Source organism: Doryrhamphus excisus, chromosome 13 (genome assembly GCF_030265055.1).
Source record: "Doryrhamphus excisus isolate RoL2022-K1 chromosome 13, RoL_Dexc_1.0, whole genome shotgun sequence".
NCBI classification, from domain to species: domain Eukaryota; kingdom Metazoa; phylum Chordata; class Actinopteri; order Syngnathiformes; family Syngnathidae; genus Doryrhamphus; species Doryrhamphus excisus.
In genome coordinates, this window is record NC_080478.1 from 19,455,600 (window position 1) to 19,475,233 (window position 19,634).

The window sequence follows — 19,634 nt, forward strand, 5'->3', positions numbered from 1 at the left end:
TTACCACAAACAAACACCAATGGATGAGCCTTGGATGCTGGCTTACTTGAACACTTTCTTCCCAAACGTCTAAACGTTGCCATCACCTGCAGGCTCATCTCCTGGACAGGCCGTAAGATAGACCCCGTGGGGGTGGACTACATCTTACAGAAACTGGGCTTCCACCACGCCAGGACTACCATTCCCAAGTGGCTCCAGAGGGGCGTGATGGACCCGCTGGACAAGGTCCTGTCTGTGCTCATCAAGAAGCTGGGCACGGCCCTGCAGGACGAGAAGGACAAGAAAGGCCGCGACAAGGAGGAGCACTTGCACTGATGACGGATACGGGCTCATACAGACCTGGGTCTGGTCTGGTACGTCCTCGGGGTCGAACCCCCCCCCCCCGCTGGATCACTTCCTGAACTGGCCCCTCCCCCCTTGTGTATATTTTGGAAAGAATAGCAATGATGCCATCATTTGATTCCTTTCATGATTTCAACGCTGCTTCTTCTTCTAAATGACGGCATTGAACGTTTTTTTTTTTAATGCTTTTCAATATTTCATGAGAAATGATTTCTTCAAACATTGCCTTTAATTTGTTTCCCATGGAACACATGGTAAATATGACGCTTTATGTATTTTAGTTTTATTTAATGCATTTTGTTTTTCCTAATGTGAGCAAATGAACACTGGGACTTGATCTGTGACTTTAATGAATCTGTAATTACTGTTTGGATCAATATTATTTATGGCCATGTCAAGTGGAAATTCTTTATTATGACTTATTATTTTTGTCTTTTTTTTTTTAAATCCATGTTGTAGGCAGTGTATATAATACGGTTTCATAAATGTGTTGGTTTCCTAACTTAATAAAATAATGACACTGGATTTTAAATAAATGCTTTTTAGAGTTGGCTTTGAAAGGAAATACAAGTACTAGGACAAGGGTGGGCAAACTACGGCCCGGGGGCCACATCCGGCCCGCCCAATCTTTCAAAAGTATTTAATTTAAACTCAACATACAACCTGGCATCATGGCCTGAGCCAACCTTTTGATGGTTGTATCAATTTGGTTGTTTGACATGGTCTGTTGTTTACAAAGTGCTCCTGAAAAAAGGGACACAAGCACATAATAATTATTATTATTATTAGATTATTATAATTATTATTAGAACTATTATGATTATTATAATTATTATATTAATGCTAATTATTATATTAATTATATATAATAATATTGTTATATTTGCATATTTTACATAATAATATAATTATTATTTTAATTTTATTGTATTTATTATAATATTTTATTATTTTTTAAATATATAAATATAAAATAATAGCAGATTGCATGACAATTTTACAGATACAATAATACCAGGTGGACTGTTGCGTGTAAAATATATAGCCTGCCCCCCCCCCAAGCACATAATAATAATAATTATTATTATGTGCTGATACACATAATACACATTATATAATAATCATAATAGTTCTAATAATTATAATAATCTAATAATAATAATAATTATTATTATTATTATTAGATTATTATAATTATTAGAACTATTATGATTATTATAATTATTATATTAATGCTAATTATTATATTCATTATATATAATATTTTTATATTTGCATATTTTACATAATAATAATATGATTATTATTTTAATTTCATTGCAATTATTATAATATTTTATTATTTTTGAAATATTTAAATATAAATATAAAATAAATAATAATAGCAGATTGCATGACAATTTTACAGATACAATAATACCAGGTGGACTGTTAGGTGTAAAATATATAGCCTGCCCCCCCCAAGCACATAATAATAATTATTATTATTAATAATTATAATTATTCATAGAACTATTATGATTATTATAATTATTATATTAATGCTAATTATTATATTAATTATATATAATATTATTGTTATATTTGCATATTTTACATAATAATAATATAATAATTATTATTTTAATTTTATTGTAATTATTATATTTTATTATTTTTAAAATATTTAAATATAAATATAAAATAATAAATAATAATAGCAGATTGCATGACAATTTTACAGATACAATAATACCAGGTGGACTGTTACGTGTAAAATATATAGCCTGCCCCCCCTCCCCCCCCCCCAAATATAATTTTGTCATATCAATATCAAAAAGTTTGCCCACCCCTGTACTAGGTACTAGGTACTAGGTACTAGTACTAGGCCGGAGTTTGCACTTTTATACTTTGCTGGAATTCTGCCCCATTCCCTCTGACGGAACCGTCGTAGCGAAGTCGGGGATTTGTGACGGACTGAATTTCGAGGTCCCCCGCACCCTGCACGCCACTAGCCGTGTTCTACTTTTGGTGTCATGCCATGCTTTTTGCATTTTTGATGCCATTTGCAGGAGAGCCAAGGCAGAAGAAGATTGCGGAGACGGAACCACCCAGGTCCCCTTGGCAACGTCTGAACTCATCAAACACGACGAGTCCCTCTGCTCGACTGTCAAAGAATAGGAAACATTAAACAGGACTTCCTTAACATTTACTTGCCTGAATTCAAATATTGATTCATTAATTTACATATTTCATGAAATATTAGTTTTTTCCAGTCGAAGGTGAACTCCGCTTCCCGCCCAAAGACAACTGGGATAGGCTCTGGATCATCGCGGAGATGTGAGTATTAAAATCCTATCCCACGGTGCACGGTGGTGAGTGGTTAGCGTGCAGGCCTCACAGCTAGGAGACCCGAGTTCAATTCCACCCTCGGCCATCTCTGTGTGGAGTTTGCATGTTCTCCCCGTCCGGGTACTCCGGTTTCCTCCCACATTCCAAAAACATGCTAGGTTAATTAGCCACTCCAAATTGTCCATAGGTATGAATGTGAGTGTGAATGGTTGTTTGTCTATATGTGCCCTGTGATTGGCTGGATAAGCGGTAGAAAATGAATGTTTTATCATCTTCTAACAACTCGTCCTTAAAAATTCATGTCATACAACCATTTTTGTGGTGTTTATGTTGTGCCTTATGTTGAATTGATATTTTGCTGAAACTTAATTGTGTCTACTACTGATTATTATGGTAATGGTTTAATTTCATTTGAACATGCATTTACATTTGTTCACTTCCTGCTTTCATAATATAATTTAAGTTTTTTTTATTATTTTTTTTAATTTAATTAAAAAAAATTGTTTACATTTTTTTTGGTAATTAATTTTTTTTTAATGGTTTAATTTCATTTGAACATGCATCAGATTACAATTGAATGCATCCCATAATCAGTTCACAGTTCCACATGTCCAAAAGGAGTAGGAAGAAGCAAAGCTTATTAAATCCTACCCCTCCATCTCCATTTGTTCACTTCCTGCCTTCATAATATAATTAATATATAATACAAGATATTAATAATATACAATTTAAATAAAATAATGAAATAAATTGTGATTTATTTTATTAATTTTTTCTTTTTTGTCACGTACCGAAGTACTCGGTGATATGAGCATCCAATGCCATAATGTGTACCATAGTAAGTGTCAATATAGTGATATATATATATATAGCACATCATGACTGGTTCAAGACTCTTCATCCTTGTATTTAGCAAACATCAACTGCTTGTATTGTTTCTTGAATCGGCTCATCGTTGTACATTGTTTGAGGTCCTTACTCAATCCATTCCATAGTTTGATTCCACATACTGAAATGCTATGGCTAGCATAACGTAGTCCTAGCATAGAAGTGTTTCAAATTTAATTCTTCCCAAATTTAGTTCTTCTATTAAAGGGTGGAAAGAGGTAAAAACTAACTTTTTTCTTATTTAAATATGAATCTAGTCTTCATGTTGGTATATACTATATATATATATATATATGTAGCTAGCCTTAAGAGACTATATTATGTAGGCTTTGAAAATCAATCAAAATAATCCAAAATGGCCGCCACAGAGAGGGACGGCTTTTGAAAAATGGCTGACATCAACTGAGTTAAAAGTTATCATTGAGTATTTAACTTTGTATATTAAAGGGTATAAGTCATTGCCCACTAGCCGTGCTTTGGCTAATAGTAGTTAATACTTGCTAATTCCAAGTATCACACCGAATAAGGGTCATTTGTATGGGGTCGATACCAACATTAGCAACTAGCAACAATTAGCAAGCAACCTACTCCCGTTGGAAGAGAGCGTCAGAGAAGCGTCACCGAAGGGGTTAATGTGACGTACAGTTGGGAGGATGTTCGTACAGTCGGCGGGCAGGTGGAGCCGACACCAGCGGAGCCGACACCAGTGGCGTCTCCGCGGCGGATGCGACACCCCGACACGGACGTCTTCGGAGGAGCGAGCCGGAGCTCCGATGTGACTCTCGGAGAGGACGCTGGTCCGGTGACGTGACTTGCCAAAAGTCCGGCGGAGAAGCGGCACAAGCGGCACTGGGAGATGAACGTTACCGGGAAACAACACCCCCAGTTTATTGAGCGACCTGCCAGTCTTTTCCCACCCACATCGGTAAGTGAGCCCGCATTTCACTGTGTGCTGTTGGAACTCCATTTTAGCCTCCTGTCATCGCATTACTGTACGTAGACGCCTTGGGGCTGATTAAAAGGACTGTTTATATGTCACATTCAATAACAAAAGACACTTCGGCTGATCTTAGATCTGCTTCGCTTGGAGGTTAACAACATTTATGTTCATAATGTAGCATAAGACATATTGTATACAGTAGAAACTTAAGGAAAACTTGAACACTTGAATGGTTATGGTAATGGAAGAAGCAAAGCTTTTACAATCAGTAACTGTTACATTTGTTCACTTCCTGCCTTTCTAATATGATTTAAGTTTTTTTTATTTAATTTAAAAATATTTTTTGTTTTTAATTAATTTTTTTTGTTTTTAATTGAAAAAATATTTTTTTGTTTTTAATTTAAAAAAAATTGAATGGTTTAATTTCATTTGAACATGCATCAGATTACAATTGAATGCATCCCATAATCAGTTCCCAGTTCCACATGTCCAAAAAAGGAGTAGGAAGAAGCAAAGCTTATTAAATCCTACCCCTCCATCTGGTACTTTTGCAATCAGTAACTGTTACATTTGTTCACTTCCTGCTTTCCATAATATAATTAGAGTTTTTTTTTTAATTAATTAATTAAAAAATATATGGTTTTATTTCATTTGAACATGCATCAGATTACAATTGAATGCATCCCATAATCAGTTCCCAGTTCCACATGTCCAAAAGGAGTAGGAAGAAGCAAAGCTTATTAAATCCTACCCCTCCATCTGGTACTTTTACAATCACTAACTGTTACATTTGTTCACTTCCTGCCTTTCTATTATAATTTATTTTTTTATTTAATTTTTTTAATTTAATAAAAAATGTTTTTAATTAAAAAAATATTTTAGTTTTTCCATTTAAAAAATATATTTTTTGTTTTTAATTAAAAAAAATAATAGTTTAATTTCATTTGAACATGCATCAGATTGCAATTGAACGCATCCCATAATCAGTTCACAGTTCCACATGTCCAAAAGGAGTAGGAAGAAGCAAAGCTTATTAAATCCTACCCCTCCATCTGGTACTTTTACAATCACTAACTGTTACATTTGTTCACTTCCTGCTTTCCATAATGCAGTTCTTATTTTTTTTGCATGTTTGTCACATGTCAACGTCTGTGTGAAAAAGCGATTGCCCCCTAAAGCTAATAACTGTTTGGGCCGCCGTTAGCAGCAACAATTGCAATCAAGCGTTTACGATAACTTGCAATGCCGTATTTTCCGGAGTATAAATCGCACAAGGCCAAAAATGCATAATTCGGTAGAAAAAAAAATACATAAGTCACACCGGAGTATAAGTCCCATTTTTTTGCGGGTAATTTATTTTCCAAACTACTTGACCAAAACAGACATTACGTCATCTTGGAAGGCAAGTTCTAACATGAATAAAAGAATAGAGAACATGCTAATAGGTGTAAGATATGCTAACACAATGCTTATTCAGCTACACTAAAAATAAACATGAACACAAAAGGCGTCCAGTGTTTATGGAACATAAACACTTTTTTCATTTATAAGTCGCTCTGGAGTATAAGTCGCAGGAACGGCCAACCTATGAAAAAAAGTGTGACTTATAGTCTGGAAAATATGAAATTTATCAGATTTTTTTTTGCAATTTTTTTTTTACAATTTTTAAAAAGAAAAAAATTTACAAATTAAAAAAAAAAATTTTTGTAAAAAAATTTTTTTTTAAAAATGTTTTTTGTAAAAAAAAATTAAAAAAAAATCTGAAGCCCCCTAAAATAGGCCTAATAACGCCACTGACGTCTACATTTCTATTTATTGACGTTCTCTTCTTAATTAGCAGGTACAATAATCCCTCGTTTATCTCAGTTAATTGGTTCCAGACCCAATTGCGTTAAATCAATTCCCAGGGTACACAGTGGTGTGAAATAGCGTTTGCCCCCCCTTGTCCTCAGAACCGAGTGACGCCCCCCCGGTAGACATCATTGAAATGTAATCATGCAATTTAAGACAATAAAAACGTTTACATTGAAATAGTCAAAGGAACCCATAATTTTTTTTTCTATGCCTCCAAAAAAAACCCCCAAAAAACAAAGTATTTAGTAATACCCCATGCGGAGACGCAACATTGTCAGCCTAATCATTGGCGGCCGTTTGTGAGCATCCCAGCCTTTTCCAGAGTGAATACGATAACAAGGACACCTCAGAGATCCCATCATTACAAACGGGATTAAAATATGGAACAATGCCATACAATACAATCACCAGGCAGTCACACTCTGCTGTATCCTTTTCTAAACCAACAAGGATAAGCGATATGCATGTCGATTCAACTTACAGAACCCCCCCCCCGCGGTCACACGCCTGAGGTTGTCTCTCGGTGGGGGTTGCTGAGAAATAATTACGCTGTATCCTAGTGGAGTGTGACTGGCAATGCTTTTGGAATTTGAACACATAGTATACCAGTGTGTATTTTCTTGGACCGACATGGGTAATTGGAAAGGAGGCAAAAAAAACACTTGATATTCCGAAAGTGAATATCCAGAAGAAAATGTTACATTAAGATGATTTATTTCTTAGAGTATTTAATTTCACAGAGTTGTCATTTAATAATCCGGGAGCAGAAATGACAAAAAAAAAAAAAAATCTGTAACTTATTTTTTCAAACTCATATCTTTTCAATTATGAGAAAAAAAAACAGTTTCTGCTGGATTTTTCCACATAATTTAATAAAAATTGAGGAGTTTTCATTTTGCAACATGATCTAACTTGATCGTGATCTTTTTAGACCTTCACCCAAAATCATGTGTTTGTTTGTTGTTTGTTTATGCACACAGAGATAGCAAAGGGTGGAATTGAACTTGGGTCTCCCAGCTGTGAGGCCTGCGTGCTAACCACTCGTCCGCATTCATTAATTCATTCATTCATTTTCTATACCGCTTATCCTCACGAGGTGGTGGGCGGTGCTGGAGCCTACCCCAGCTGTCTTGTACACCCTGGACTGGTGGCCAGCCAATCACAGGGCACATATAGACAAACAACCATTCACACTCACATTCATACCTATGGACAATTTGGAGTCGCTAATTAACCTAGCATGTTTTTGGAATGTGGGAGGAACAGGCAAACTCCACACAGAGAGATGACCGAGGGTGGAATTGAACTCAGGTTTCCTAGCTGTGATGCCTCTGCGCTAACCGCTCGACCACCGTGCAGCCCCGATGATAAACATGAATATTTCAAATTGGTTTTTTTTCGATGTAAACGAATCCAACCGTCCATTTTTTTATGTCACGGGAATGCTGGAGCCTATCACAGCTGTCTTCGAACGAGAGGCGGGGTACACCCCGGACTGGTGGCCATCCAATCACAGGGCACATATAGACAAACAACCATTCACACTCACATTCATACCTATGGACAATTTGGAGTCGCTAATTAACCTAGCATGTTTTTGGAATGTGGAAGGAAAACGGAGTATCCGGAGAAAACCCACGCATACACGGGGAGAACATGCAAACCCTACACAGATGACGGCGGAGTTGAACTCGGGTTTCCTAGCTGTGAGGCCTGTTCGCCAACCACTCGACCATCGAAACAAACGGTGGTCCTGATTCCCGATTCGTTTTTTTCCCGAACTTGTTAAGCCAGAACGAACTGAAGCCTGAAACTTTCTTTCAGTACTTTCCAGTACAAACACCATCTTCTGGTTTTGAAGTAAATAAGATCAATTCCACCATCTGGTGTTGGTCTCCAAAAGGTCTGGTTAGGGTCCCGGAGTTTGTACCATTACCACCTTGTTTTGACTATGAATTATGCACCTTCTTCAGGTCTTATTCCTTTACTTGATACCCTGTTCATAGTGATGTTGCCAAGGTAGAATACCCCTCCCTCCTACAGACCCAAACCCAGAAGAACCTTATGAACCAGCATCATCCAGGGCATCTATGGCCTTACATTAAAGGACGGCATGCTGGTTTTAGCATACAGTTCACAGCGGTGGCTACAGCGACGGACAAACATCAGAGCACAGCGGTAGACCGGAGTCAAGGAACGTAGGCAGCTGGTTGAAGCAAACATATACACAACATCACCATAGAAAGAAATGACTTGTTTCTATTGTGGAAACCAGGATTCACTTTATCGGGAGATCAGATTTTTTGGAATAAAAGTTCCCCATCGATAATTACTCCCAGTTACTAAACTGGGACAGTTCTACTTGAGGGATATCCTACAAAGGAAAACAAACAATCTGGATTTCAGTACAGTCACAATTCCTTCAGACGAAACTTCACTGTATCAAAGGCAGATAGAATAGATTAGTAAAGTAAATTAGAGAGGGGCTGCACGGTGGTCAAGTGGTTAGCGCGCAGGCCTCACAGCTAGGAGACCCGAGTTCAATTCCACCTTCGGCTATCTCTGTGTGGAGTTTGCATGTTCTCCCCGTGCATGCGTGGGTTTTCTCCGGGTACTCCGGTTTCCTCCCACATTCCAAAAACATGCTAGGTTAATTAGCGACTCCAAATTGTCCATAGGTATGAATGTGAGTGTGAATGGTTGTTTGTCTATATGTGCCCTGTGATTGGCTGGCCACCAGTCCAGGGTGTACCCCAAAAAACAGCTGGGATAGGCTCCAGCATAACCACCCCCCCACTCCGCGACCCTCGTGAGGATAAACGGTAGAAAATGAATAAATGATTGTCAAGTTAAGATTACGGTTACGATTACGGACTGATAATAATTTGCCCGGTGGACGAGTGGTTAACCTGTTCGCCACACAGTTGGGAAATCGGGAAGACCTGGGTTTTGGGAATCTTTATGTGGAGTTTGCGTGGGTTTTCTCCGGGTATTCCGGTTTCCTCCCACATTCCAAAAAAAAACATGCTAGGTTAATTAGCAACTCCAAATTGTCCATAGGTATGAATGTGAGTGTGAATGGTTGTTTGTCTATATGTGCCCTGTGATTGGCTGGCCACCAGTCCAGGGTGTACCTCCGCCTCTCGATTTAGCGGTAAAAATGAATGAATGTTTTATTATCTTCTAACAAAAAGTTCCTAAAATACCGCCTCTCGTCCGAAGACAGCCGGGATAGGCTCCAGCAACCCCCGCAACCCTCGTGAGGATAAGCGGTAGAAAATGAATGAATGAATGAATAAATTTGAGACTACATTTAGGATGTATGCACACAGACCAATCATGTAAATTGTGAACAGAATGGGACCTAAGACTGAGCCTTGAGGTACACCTTTTGTGACCTCATAAAAAGTAGAACTGACTCCAGTCATCTGAATACATTGAGTACTATTTACCAAATCATATGCAAAGCAACAGCCAGCTTGTTTCTAACTAGTTAGACCTTGGACAGGTCAAAAACCGGAGCAAGACTAAGCCTCTTAGAGTCAAATACCTCAAACACATCATTACAGATCTTTAGGGCAACCTCAAACGCAACTTGAAGGGAAATGTTATTTGATTTCAGCAAACCCCTCCGTTGATCACAGACCAATTTTTCAAATTTATTTATTATACTTTTATCATTTAGTGATGGCCTGTAATTATTTACAATTTTAGCGGTAGGAGGATAAATGCGGTAGCCTAGCATCTGCCGATTTTGTACCTGCTTATCAAAGTTGATACTCATTTTCTGCACATTTTACAATCAACAAACATGCAAAAATTACACTAATTATAAGTTGCTTCAACTGACTAAGTATCATTTTAGAAAATCTTACCAAAACTGCAAAATGGAAGATTCTCCTTGACACAGCCATGTTGGGGTTAGGACAGGGGTGGGCAAACTACGGCCCGGGGGCCACATCCGGCCCGCCAAGTGTTTCAATATGGCCCGCCTGTTTTTTTCCAAATATTTCATTTGAACTCAACACATAACCTGGCATCGTGGCTTGGGCCAATTTTTTGATGGTTGAGGTAGCTGCTTTATCAATTTCATTATTTGATGTGGTCTGTTACAAAATGCTCCTGTAAAAAGGGACACAAGCACATAATAATAATAATAATAATAATAATAATAATGTTGTCAATAATGATAATAATACTACTATTATATTAATATTGTTGTTAATAATATTAATATAATAATGGTAGTAATATTACAAAATACTCCTGGAAAAAGGAGCACAAGCACAATAATAGTAATACAAATAATGACAATAATACTACTATTATATTAATATTGTTGTTAATAATATTAATATAATAATGGTAGTAATATAATTAGTATAACAAAATAATAATAATAATATAATAACATTACTATAACTAATAATAATAATAATTCTAATAAAAATAACAATAATAATAATAATAATAATAATAATAATAATAATAATAATAATACATTGAGAAACACACTTTACATCAAATAAATGATTTCAAAGTGCACATATAGCAGATTGCATGACACTTTTACATGTAAAATATGTGTAAAAATATAGGTGTAAAAATGGACTGTTACGTGTAAAATACTACATAATCCCCTCGTCAATTTTGTTAAATTAATGCGGCCCGCGAGTGAAAAAGTTTGCCCACCCCTGGGTTAGGAGGACTCGGCCATTTTGGATTGCCTCGTAATTGTCTTTGGAATTAGTAAAGTTTCTATCTATCTATCAAATCAAACATCCGGGGGGACTGAAGGCAAGTACTCAAACGTGTACAGCAGCAAGTTTTTACCATATGGTGATGGAATAGGTCTGGGAAATATATGTATGGAAATTGATACCCAAGGCTTCATCATTCTCTTGGATGAAATATTCCGTGTCATTGTAAAATTGTATGTACAGATACAGCAGGGTGCTGTCGTTAGTTCAATCGCTGGCGCATGAACACGGTAGGGACCAACCTTGGGGTGGGGGGGGGGGGGTGAGAACCGGACCATAGGGAATACCCCAGTTTTAATATTCTAATTAATCCCCGTAGGACAGAGCGATAGGGGACATACGTTATATAAGATTGTATCATGCACAGTCATCATCAACTCGGCTACAAAACCAGCGGCGAGTTAAAACCTTTTTAGATGCCGTTTTAATTATTTAAATGCCACGGGATAGCGAGTGTCATGAATCTGGGTGGATCAAAAAGCAAGTTGCAATGTCGGAACAGACTGACTTGGAATGTTTCCACAGCAAATAAAACAGCTACTCTGCATTATTCATACGTAGTGTTTCCTTAGCATTTTTATTTAGAGCCAAGGCAGGAAACTGACGGATATTAATATCATTCATTTCCTATTAAAGGGGACCTATTATGCTTTTTCCATTATTCCAACCTATAAATGTTGTTAGAATGTTGTATTATTGTATTAAACCATGCCAAAGTTTCAGATAATGAAGTTTAAGCATATGGAATTGAGCCCTGAAAAAGTTTGGGATGGCTCAAAACGCTCGGTTTCAGAGGGCGTTGTAAAACTGGTCCTTTGTGATGTCACAAAGGGTCAGAGTTCCTTATATGGGCGTGTCTATAAGCGACACAAGCATAGGCAGAAGTTATTCTAGTTGTTGATTCCCAGGAAGAGAAAAATATTTTCATCTGCCAACGTGACGTGTGGACGTGAACTATCCGGCGAACTGCACTCTCGCCATTAAACGGTCTTCCCGCAAAAAAAACGTTTAATGACCACATTTCCGGTACCGACATTGTGCCAAGATTGTCTACAGTTAGTAAACACGATGCCGTCATGTCTGGCTGCTGAGCTCCACGGCACCAGCGGTGTCTCTGACAAAGTGTGTCCGACAATGAGTGCTCCAATACAGGCAGCGAGATGGACGTAGTGCTTCGGGTGAGAGGTGGGGTACACTCTGGACTGGTGGCCAGCCAATCACAGGGCACATATAGACAAACAACCATTCACACTCACATTCACATTCATACCTATGGACAATTTGGAGTCGCTAATTAACCTAGCATGTTTTTGGAATGTGGGAGGAAACCGGAGTACCCGGAGAAAACCCACGCATGCACGGGGAGAACACTCGTCCACCGTGCAGCCCATATTTGTGAACAGTTTAACAATAATTCATGGTTCCATTTATCACAGTGAGTCTTCCAGGTCCTGATGCAGCAAAACAGTCCCAGACCATCACACTACCACCACCATATTTTACTGTTGGAATAATGTTCATTCATTTTCTACCGCTTATCCTCACGAGGTTCGTCACCGGCTGTCTTCGGGAAAGAGGCGGGGTACACCCTGGACTGGTGGCCAGCCAATCACAGGGCACATATAGTCAAACAACCATTCACACTCACATTCATACCTATGGACAATTTGGAGTCGCTAATTAACCTAGCATGTTTTTGGAATGTGGGAGGAAACCGGAGTACCCGGAGAAAACCCACGCATGCACGGGGAGAACATGCAAACTCCACACAGATGACGGCGGAATTGAACTCGGGTTTCTTAGCTGCGAGGCCTGTTCGCCAACCACTCGACCATCGTGCAGACACAATATCGGTATATTGTAGTAGATAATAGATGAATTGGTAGTATTTAAGAAAATGTAGTATACCCCCTAGTCTGTGTTGTTAATGTTAAAAGTAATTTACTGTAATCCACTCTTAATACAACAGTAATGTAATGTCAATGAAAACTAAGCACGTATTTGTGTCTTACTGTGATGAGGTCAGTCTGTAATAGACTTCCCGTGATGACTTTAAGAAATTATGTGATTGATGTGGACGTGAGCTTTGCGAGCAGGCGAGTCTTGTCTCCAGGCTACGTTTGTGTACGCGCGTCGGCGAGATAGCCGTGCAGCTCCTCAAGGTTATCAGTGCCTGGAAAAGTTGTCAGTTAGCAAGGTGAAGGTTAAAGCGTTTGGGAAGAAAAACACAGTGTGGGACTGTGAAAGTGTATTTCTTTTGGATAATGTTGAGATATAATGTAAGTTCCATAACTTTCCCCCCGTATCCTCCGAGGTGTGTTGTCAGCATTATTGTGGTTGCAGCTCAATCTTTTGTATTTTTTTTTCGCCAATATAAACATACTGTGTGTACTGTACTGTATACGATAGCGATACGGCATCGTGATGTGGTATGTCCTCTAAAGCAAATATTTGGCATTTTGCCTGTAAAACAAAACATGGGAGCTTTATAGTTGACCAAAGGATTTTCTGTATTAATTAATCAGGGCTCGACAATAACGATGTACCCATGGACCGGAGCAAGTTAAAACAAAATTACGAGAAAAAAAAAAACGAAAAAATGAGACTTAAGACCAGGGGAGACCGAGCCTTTTCTGTGGTGGGCCCCAAACTATGGAACTCTCTTTAAAAAAAAAAAAAGGCCCCCAACATCGAAAACTTTAAGTCTCGTCTTAAAACCCACTTTTAACTCGGAGTGAGTCGTATGGTCCTGTGTCGTTTAGTTTTTTCTTTTCATTTTTTTATACTTTTATTGCTTTGCTTTATGTTTTTAATATTTTAATATCTATTTTACTATTTTATTTCTTATGTGATCTTTTAGTTTTGGATTAAATTCAATTTGTAGCTTATTAAATCCTACCCCTCCATCTGGTACTTTTACAATCAGTGACTGTTATATTTGATCACTTCCTGCTTTCCTAATATAATTTAAGTATTTTTTTAATTAAATTTTTTTTTAATTGTTTTAATTTTTTGGTTTTATTTCATTTGAACATGCATCAGATTACAATTGAATGCATCCCATAATCAGTTCCCAGTTCCACATGTCCAAAAGGAGTAGGAAGAAGCAAAGCTTATTAAATCCTACCCCTCCATCTGGTACTTTTACAATCAGTAACTGTTACATTTGTTCACTTCCTGCCGTTCTAATATAATTTAAGTATTTTTTTTTTATTAAAAAAATAGTTTTTCATTTTTTTATGGTTTAATTTCATTTGAACATGCATCACATTACGATTGAATGCATCCCATAATCAGTTCACAGTTCCACATGTTCAAAAGGAGTAGGAAGAAGCAAAGCTTATTAAATCCTACCCCTCCATCTGGTACTTTTACAATCACCAATTGTTACATTTGTTCACTTCCTGCTTTCATAATATAGTTTAAGTTTTTTTTTTGTTTTTTTTTTGTCACGTACCGAAGTAGCAGGTGATCCTGTGTATCGTGTCGCGTCGCGTCGCGTCGTATCATGACACCTCTCATCATTCCTGCTGCATTCCACAAACATATTATTAATCTTTGTATGATTTTATTTATATTACCGCGGGGGGAATCCAAACCAAAGTTGACGCTTACTCTGTGTAGCATTAATGAAGTGAAGAAACCTGACAAATCACCGAGACTATTCTTGGATTAAAGCATTTGGAACAAACAAAATTCAAAGAGCAAAGCATTGTGGGGGAAATGCTCGTTATCGGCTTGTGAAAGTGAAAGTAACAAAAATGTCAAACAAAAGAGGGGGTGGGCTCACTAAAATATTGAGTTATTGAGTCATATCCTAGGGTGGGAATAATCTTTTGTTATGAGATTGTCAAAAACATGCAGATTTAACTCTGTACTAACTTAAAGGCATAGATTGGATTTTTTTTTTTTTAAATGTGTTTCCATGCTTTGCTAAGGCATGCGAGGATACTTTTCTCGTCTTCTCTCCCTGATGTCCCCGTGCATGCAAACATCTTTGTACTTGCAAGCATTGTCCTACAATTTCCCTTGGCAACGCCTGTCATTTATTTATTTATAGTACGTCTGAAAAGCCTGAAGACTAGTTTAGTGCTGAAGACTGTTTAGATTGTGATTATGCATAAACGACATACTTGGCACGCAATTCATCAATGACCCCCCCCCCCCCCCCCCCCCCCCCCCCCCGCCAACTTATTTGTTGCCCCCTTGTCAAGTACTGTTTACGTCCTTCCCGCTTGGGTATGCACTGTTTTATGTGTTTTCCAAATCTGGGGACATTAAAAAAAATTCTAGCCCCCTGGGGTACTCTCCGGGTACTCCGGTTTCCTCCCACATTCCAAAAACATGCTAGGTTAATTAACCACTCCAAATTGTCCATAGGTATGAATGTGAGTGTGAATGGTTGTTTGTCTATATGTGCCCTGTGATTGGCTGGCCACCAGTCCAGGGTGAAGGCACCTGGAATTGGCTCCAGCAACCCCCGCGACCCTCGTGACGATAAGCAGTAGAAAATTAATGAATGCTTTCCTAGAGGGGCTATACGGTGGTTAAGTGGTTAGCGCGCAAGCCTCACTGCTAAAAAACCCAAGTTCAATTCCACCCTCGGCCAACTCCGTGTGGAGTTAGAATGTTTTCCTTGTCATTCCCCGGTTCCTCCCACATTCCAAAAACATGCTAGGTTAATTAGCGACTCCAAATTGTCCATAGGTATGAACATGAGTGTGAATGGTTGTTTGTCTATATGTGCCCTGTGATTGGCTGGCCACCAGTCCAGGGTGAAGACAGCTGGAATTGGCTCCAGCAACCCCCGCGACCCTCGTGACGATAAGCAGTAGAAAATTAATGAATGTTTTCCTAGAGGGGCTGCACGGTGGTTAAGTGGTTAGCGCGCAAGCCTCACTGCTAAAAGACCCAAGTTCAATTCCACCCTCAACCATCTCTGTGTGGAGTTAGAATGTTTTCCTCGTCATTCCCCGGTTTCCTCCCACATTCCAAAAACATGCTAGGTTAATTAGCCACTCCAAATTGTCCATATGTATGAATGTGAGTGTGAATGGTTGTTTGTCTATATGTGCCCTGTGATTGGCTGGCCACCAGTCCAGGGTGTACCCCGCCTCTCGCCACGAAGACAGCCGGGATAGGCTCCAGCACCCCTGACGACCCTTGTGAGGATAAGCGGAAGAAAACGAATGAATGAATGAGTTCTGTATGCTGCACAAGTGGTTAGCGTGCAGGCCACACAGCTAGGAGACCTGAGTTCAATTCCACCCTCGGCCATCTCTGTGTGGAGTTTACATGTTCGGGTACTCCGGTTTCCTCCCACATTCCAAAAACATGCTAGGTTAATTAGCAACTCCAAATTGTCCATAGGTATGAATGTGAGTGTGAATGGTTGTTTGTCTATATGTGCCCTGTGATTGGCTGGTCACCAGTCCAGGGTGTATGATAAGCGGTAGAAAATGAATGATCAGTTTCGCTAGCAAAAAGATTCTGTCTCTTAGATCAGTCATGTGACTGATGATAGGTTCAAGGTGTTTCTGCGTCCGTGAGACTCTGAACAAGATAAGCACCGTCCAAAACTGATTGAGGGATGAAGTTTTAAAAGAAGGTTCTTGAACTTGTCTTTCATGCAGTAGATTTTTGGAGCTTTGCCACACTGGAGAGGTGAAGAACCGGGCGGTTCCATTGGCGTTCATGCGACTTTAATCAGTATAAAACTTGAAAGAAATCCATCCGGGCCATCACTACTCGCTGATAAATCAGGCAGACAAAAAAAAACGTTTTGGAAATCCAATTAATCGGAAAAGCTCAGGGGGTGCAGTTGTTGGAATTTTGATCGTTTCATTCCGGTTTTGTGCTGAAAGGGAACCGGCGAGGGATCACAGAGCATAAGATGCATTTCATTTCGACGGAAGAAATGAGCTCTCTTGTCTTTGTCTCGCCTGCTGTTGTGCCGTCACGGTTCAGAAGCCAATCACTTCCATCACAAGCACTCGTGTTCACACATTCATTACGTTAAACAAAGCAATTAACCCCGAGCTGCGCTGATTGACAAAAAGGGGGCTTACACGTTCAATTGTCTACGGCAGGGGTGCTCATTAAGTCGATCGCGAGCTACCGGTCGATCGCGGAGGTGGTACTGGTCGATCGCTGGTCGATCGCGGCGTGACATTAAAAAAATATCATCCCAGCATCAATGCCGTCACTTGATTGACATACAGGGCAGCCATTCAGATGACAACTGAATGTTGCCCTTCGGGCGACCAATCAAATCAAACAACGTCTCTAAGTGCAGCAGAACTTACGATGTCAGCCTATCATCCATCCCCGTTACTTGATTGACATACAGGACAACCAGTCAGATGACAACTGAATTTTGACCTTTAGGTCACCGCTCATGCGTAAACAACGATGCAAAGTGCTAAGCTAGTCGGCGAATTGCGAGATTTTAAGCCCTCGCTAAAGTTTATGGTCACTAAAATGAGTGAAGGAGCTGGACCAGGTAAAAAGGCAAAAACTGGACCAAGTAAAAAGGCAAAAAACATATCACTTCCATACGGATATGGAATATTATACGGATATTATGATACGGATATTATCCATGACTGATAAACATTTGGAAGTGTGCTTGAGGCTGGCTATCAGCAGCTACTGTCCGGACTATGCATCCCTGGCTGGTTCAATTCAGTGCAAGTCATCAAAGTAAACTCAGGTAATTACAAAAAATGTTAATAGTTAATTATGTGTGTTTTGCAATATTGGCTCATTTGGTTATGTAAGGTACATCAACATACATTGTACGTACAAATAATCCTCAATACATTTGAAAATAAATAGATGTTTTGCATTTTTGTAGTGGGTAGATCATTTTGACTCGGTCATTTTAAAAGTAGCTCGCATGCTGAAAAAGTGTGAGCACCCCTGGTCTACGGAATCGGTTTCCTCTGCAAAACACCAACGCTTCTTCTCAATTCCAACAGTTGAAATCCGGAATTGCTTTGCTGTACAATGAAGAGACCACCAATTCCTATGACGTCTGCCTGAAGTTGACCCATGAGGTGTTAACCATCCAGAAACTGGACGTGGTTTGCATTGGGGGGAGTCGATCTCAAGTAAATGTAAGCGCTTTTTAAAGGTTTCATATTTGTATTCTAATTAGCTGCATAATTTCTTTACCTCGCACGCCCCTTTTGCTAATAAAATCTCATTTTTTAAAGCACAGAACTGTAGTTCTCCGAAGACAGGAGACTGGCTGTCTGGGCTTAAGCATCAAAGTAAGCACATCCGAATTGCTTTGGAAGACATCAAAGTGGAAATGAAAAGGGCTTTGTTTGCAAAAACGTGTTTGTCAATTTCATCTTTTTCTCTCCTGCCTTCCAGGGGGGTGCTGAGCATAACGTGCCCGTGGTTATTTCCAAGATATTCAAAGCTCAAGTAGGTAAGAATGGACTTTATATCACTTTTTAAAATAATTCATATCGTAAATTAGTGCAGTCTGCAGCACAACTTCTGATTTTAACGTTCCTCTTGTGTTAGCTTTCTGGTATCATATCTTATGTTAACGCAGGGGTCTCAAACATGCGGCCCGCGAGCCAAATGTGGCCCGCAGGACACTACTTTGAGGCCCCCGCCTTGATATGAAAGTTTAATGATATGGATGCTGTATGGTATCATGTACCCGGAAAAAAATTATTACGTTTGATTCATGTTCATGTTAAAGGTTAAATAACTGTTAATAGTTATCCTCCCTATCCGTGTGGAAGTGGTAATTTTTTGGCGATTTAAGTTGAAAGGAAATAACTTGAAGGCTACCGTTCAGGTCGCTAGATCTCTAGTTTGCGAGTTAGCATGTGTCTCAAGACCCCGCAGTTGCGCAATATGTTGTAAATAAAAAGAGTATAAATGTGACTATAGTCGTGTTTTGTCATGTCTACAGGGCTCTAATAATGCTTTGTTCATTTTAATCTGAAAAAAAAATAATTTGTCTACCCACCAACTATATGTGGTTTCTTAATTTTTTATTATTTGCCGTTTTGTTATTATTATTATATTTATTTATTACTGATTGATTGATTTTCTTTATTCTTGATTTGTTCATTTTTCATATTATTTTGTGTAGAAAAATAAAAAGTAAGATATTTGAGAACAGTGGAATGTTTTATCAGAGCTTTTCTTCGAACCAAAATTCGAACCAAAGCAAAATTTTATATATTTTTTGTTTTTAATAAATGCGTTTGTTTTGTTTTTTGTCGGAAAACCTGATGCGGCCCAGTCTCACCCAGACCCGAGCTCCAGTGGCCCACAAGTAAATTGAGTTTGAGACCCCTGATCATAGGGTTTTTGTATGTCGAGATGCGGTCCTTTTTCCGATATTCCAACCTTGAATATTGGCCCAAAAGAGTACCAATCCGATATAAAAACGACTTTTTTCATAGAGTGGCTTGAGCAAGTGATTTAACCCAGAGAACAATAGCAAGCAACAGTAGAAACCAGAAAATCAATGTACTTCTTGAGGCTCG

General features: G+C 38.7%; 1 protein-coding gene and 1 pseudogene across 2 annotated transcripts in view; both read left to right on the plus strand.

Annotated features, from left to right (window-relative positions):
- LOC131140131 (bridge-like lipid transfer protein family member 1) overlaps positions 1 to 862 on the plus strand; it is a 121,251-nt pseudogene extending 120,389 nt beyond the window's left edge.
- Positions 863 to 3,929: 3,067 nt separating this feature from the next.
- LOC131140159 (gamma-2-syntrophin-like) overlaps positions 3,930 to 19,634 on the plus strand; it is a 41,636-nt gene continuing 25,931 nt past the window's right edge. For both annotated transcript variants that reach the window (XM_058090329.1, XM_058090330.1), the window contains exons 1-4: positions 3,930 to 4,486; positions 18,096 to 18,233; positions 18,333 to 18,389; positions 18,496 to 18,553. In XM_058090329.1, coding sequence (XP_057946312.1) covers positions 4,418 to 4,486; positions 18,096 to 18,233; positions 18,333 to 18,389; positions 18,496 to 18,553 — 322 coding nt within the window. In that variant the 5' untranslated portion in view covers positions 3,930 to 4,417. The remainder of the gene's footprint in view (positions 4,487 to 18,095; positions 18,234 to 18,332; positions 18,390 to 18,495; positions 18,554 to 19,634) is intronic.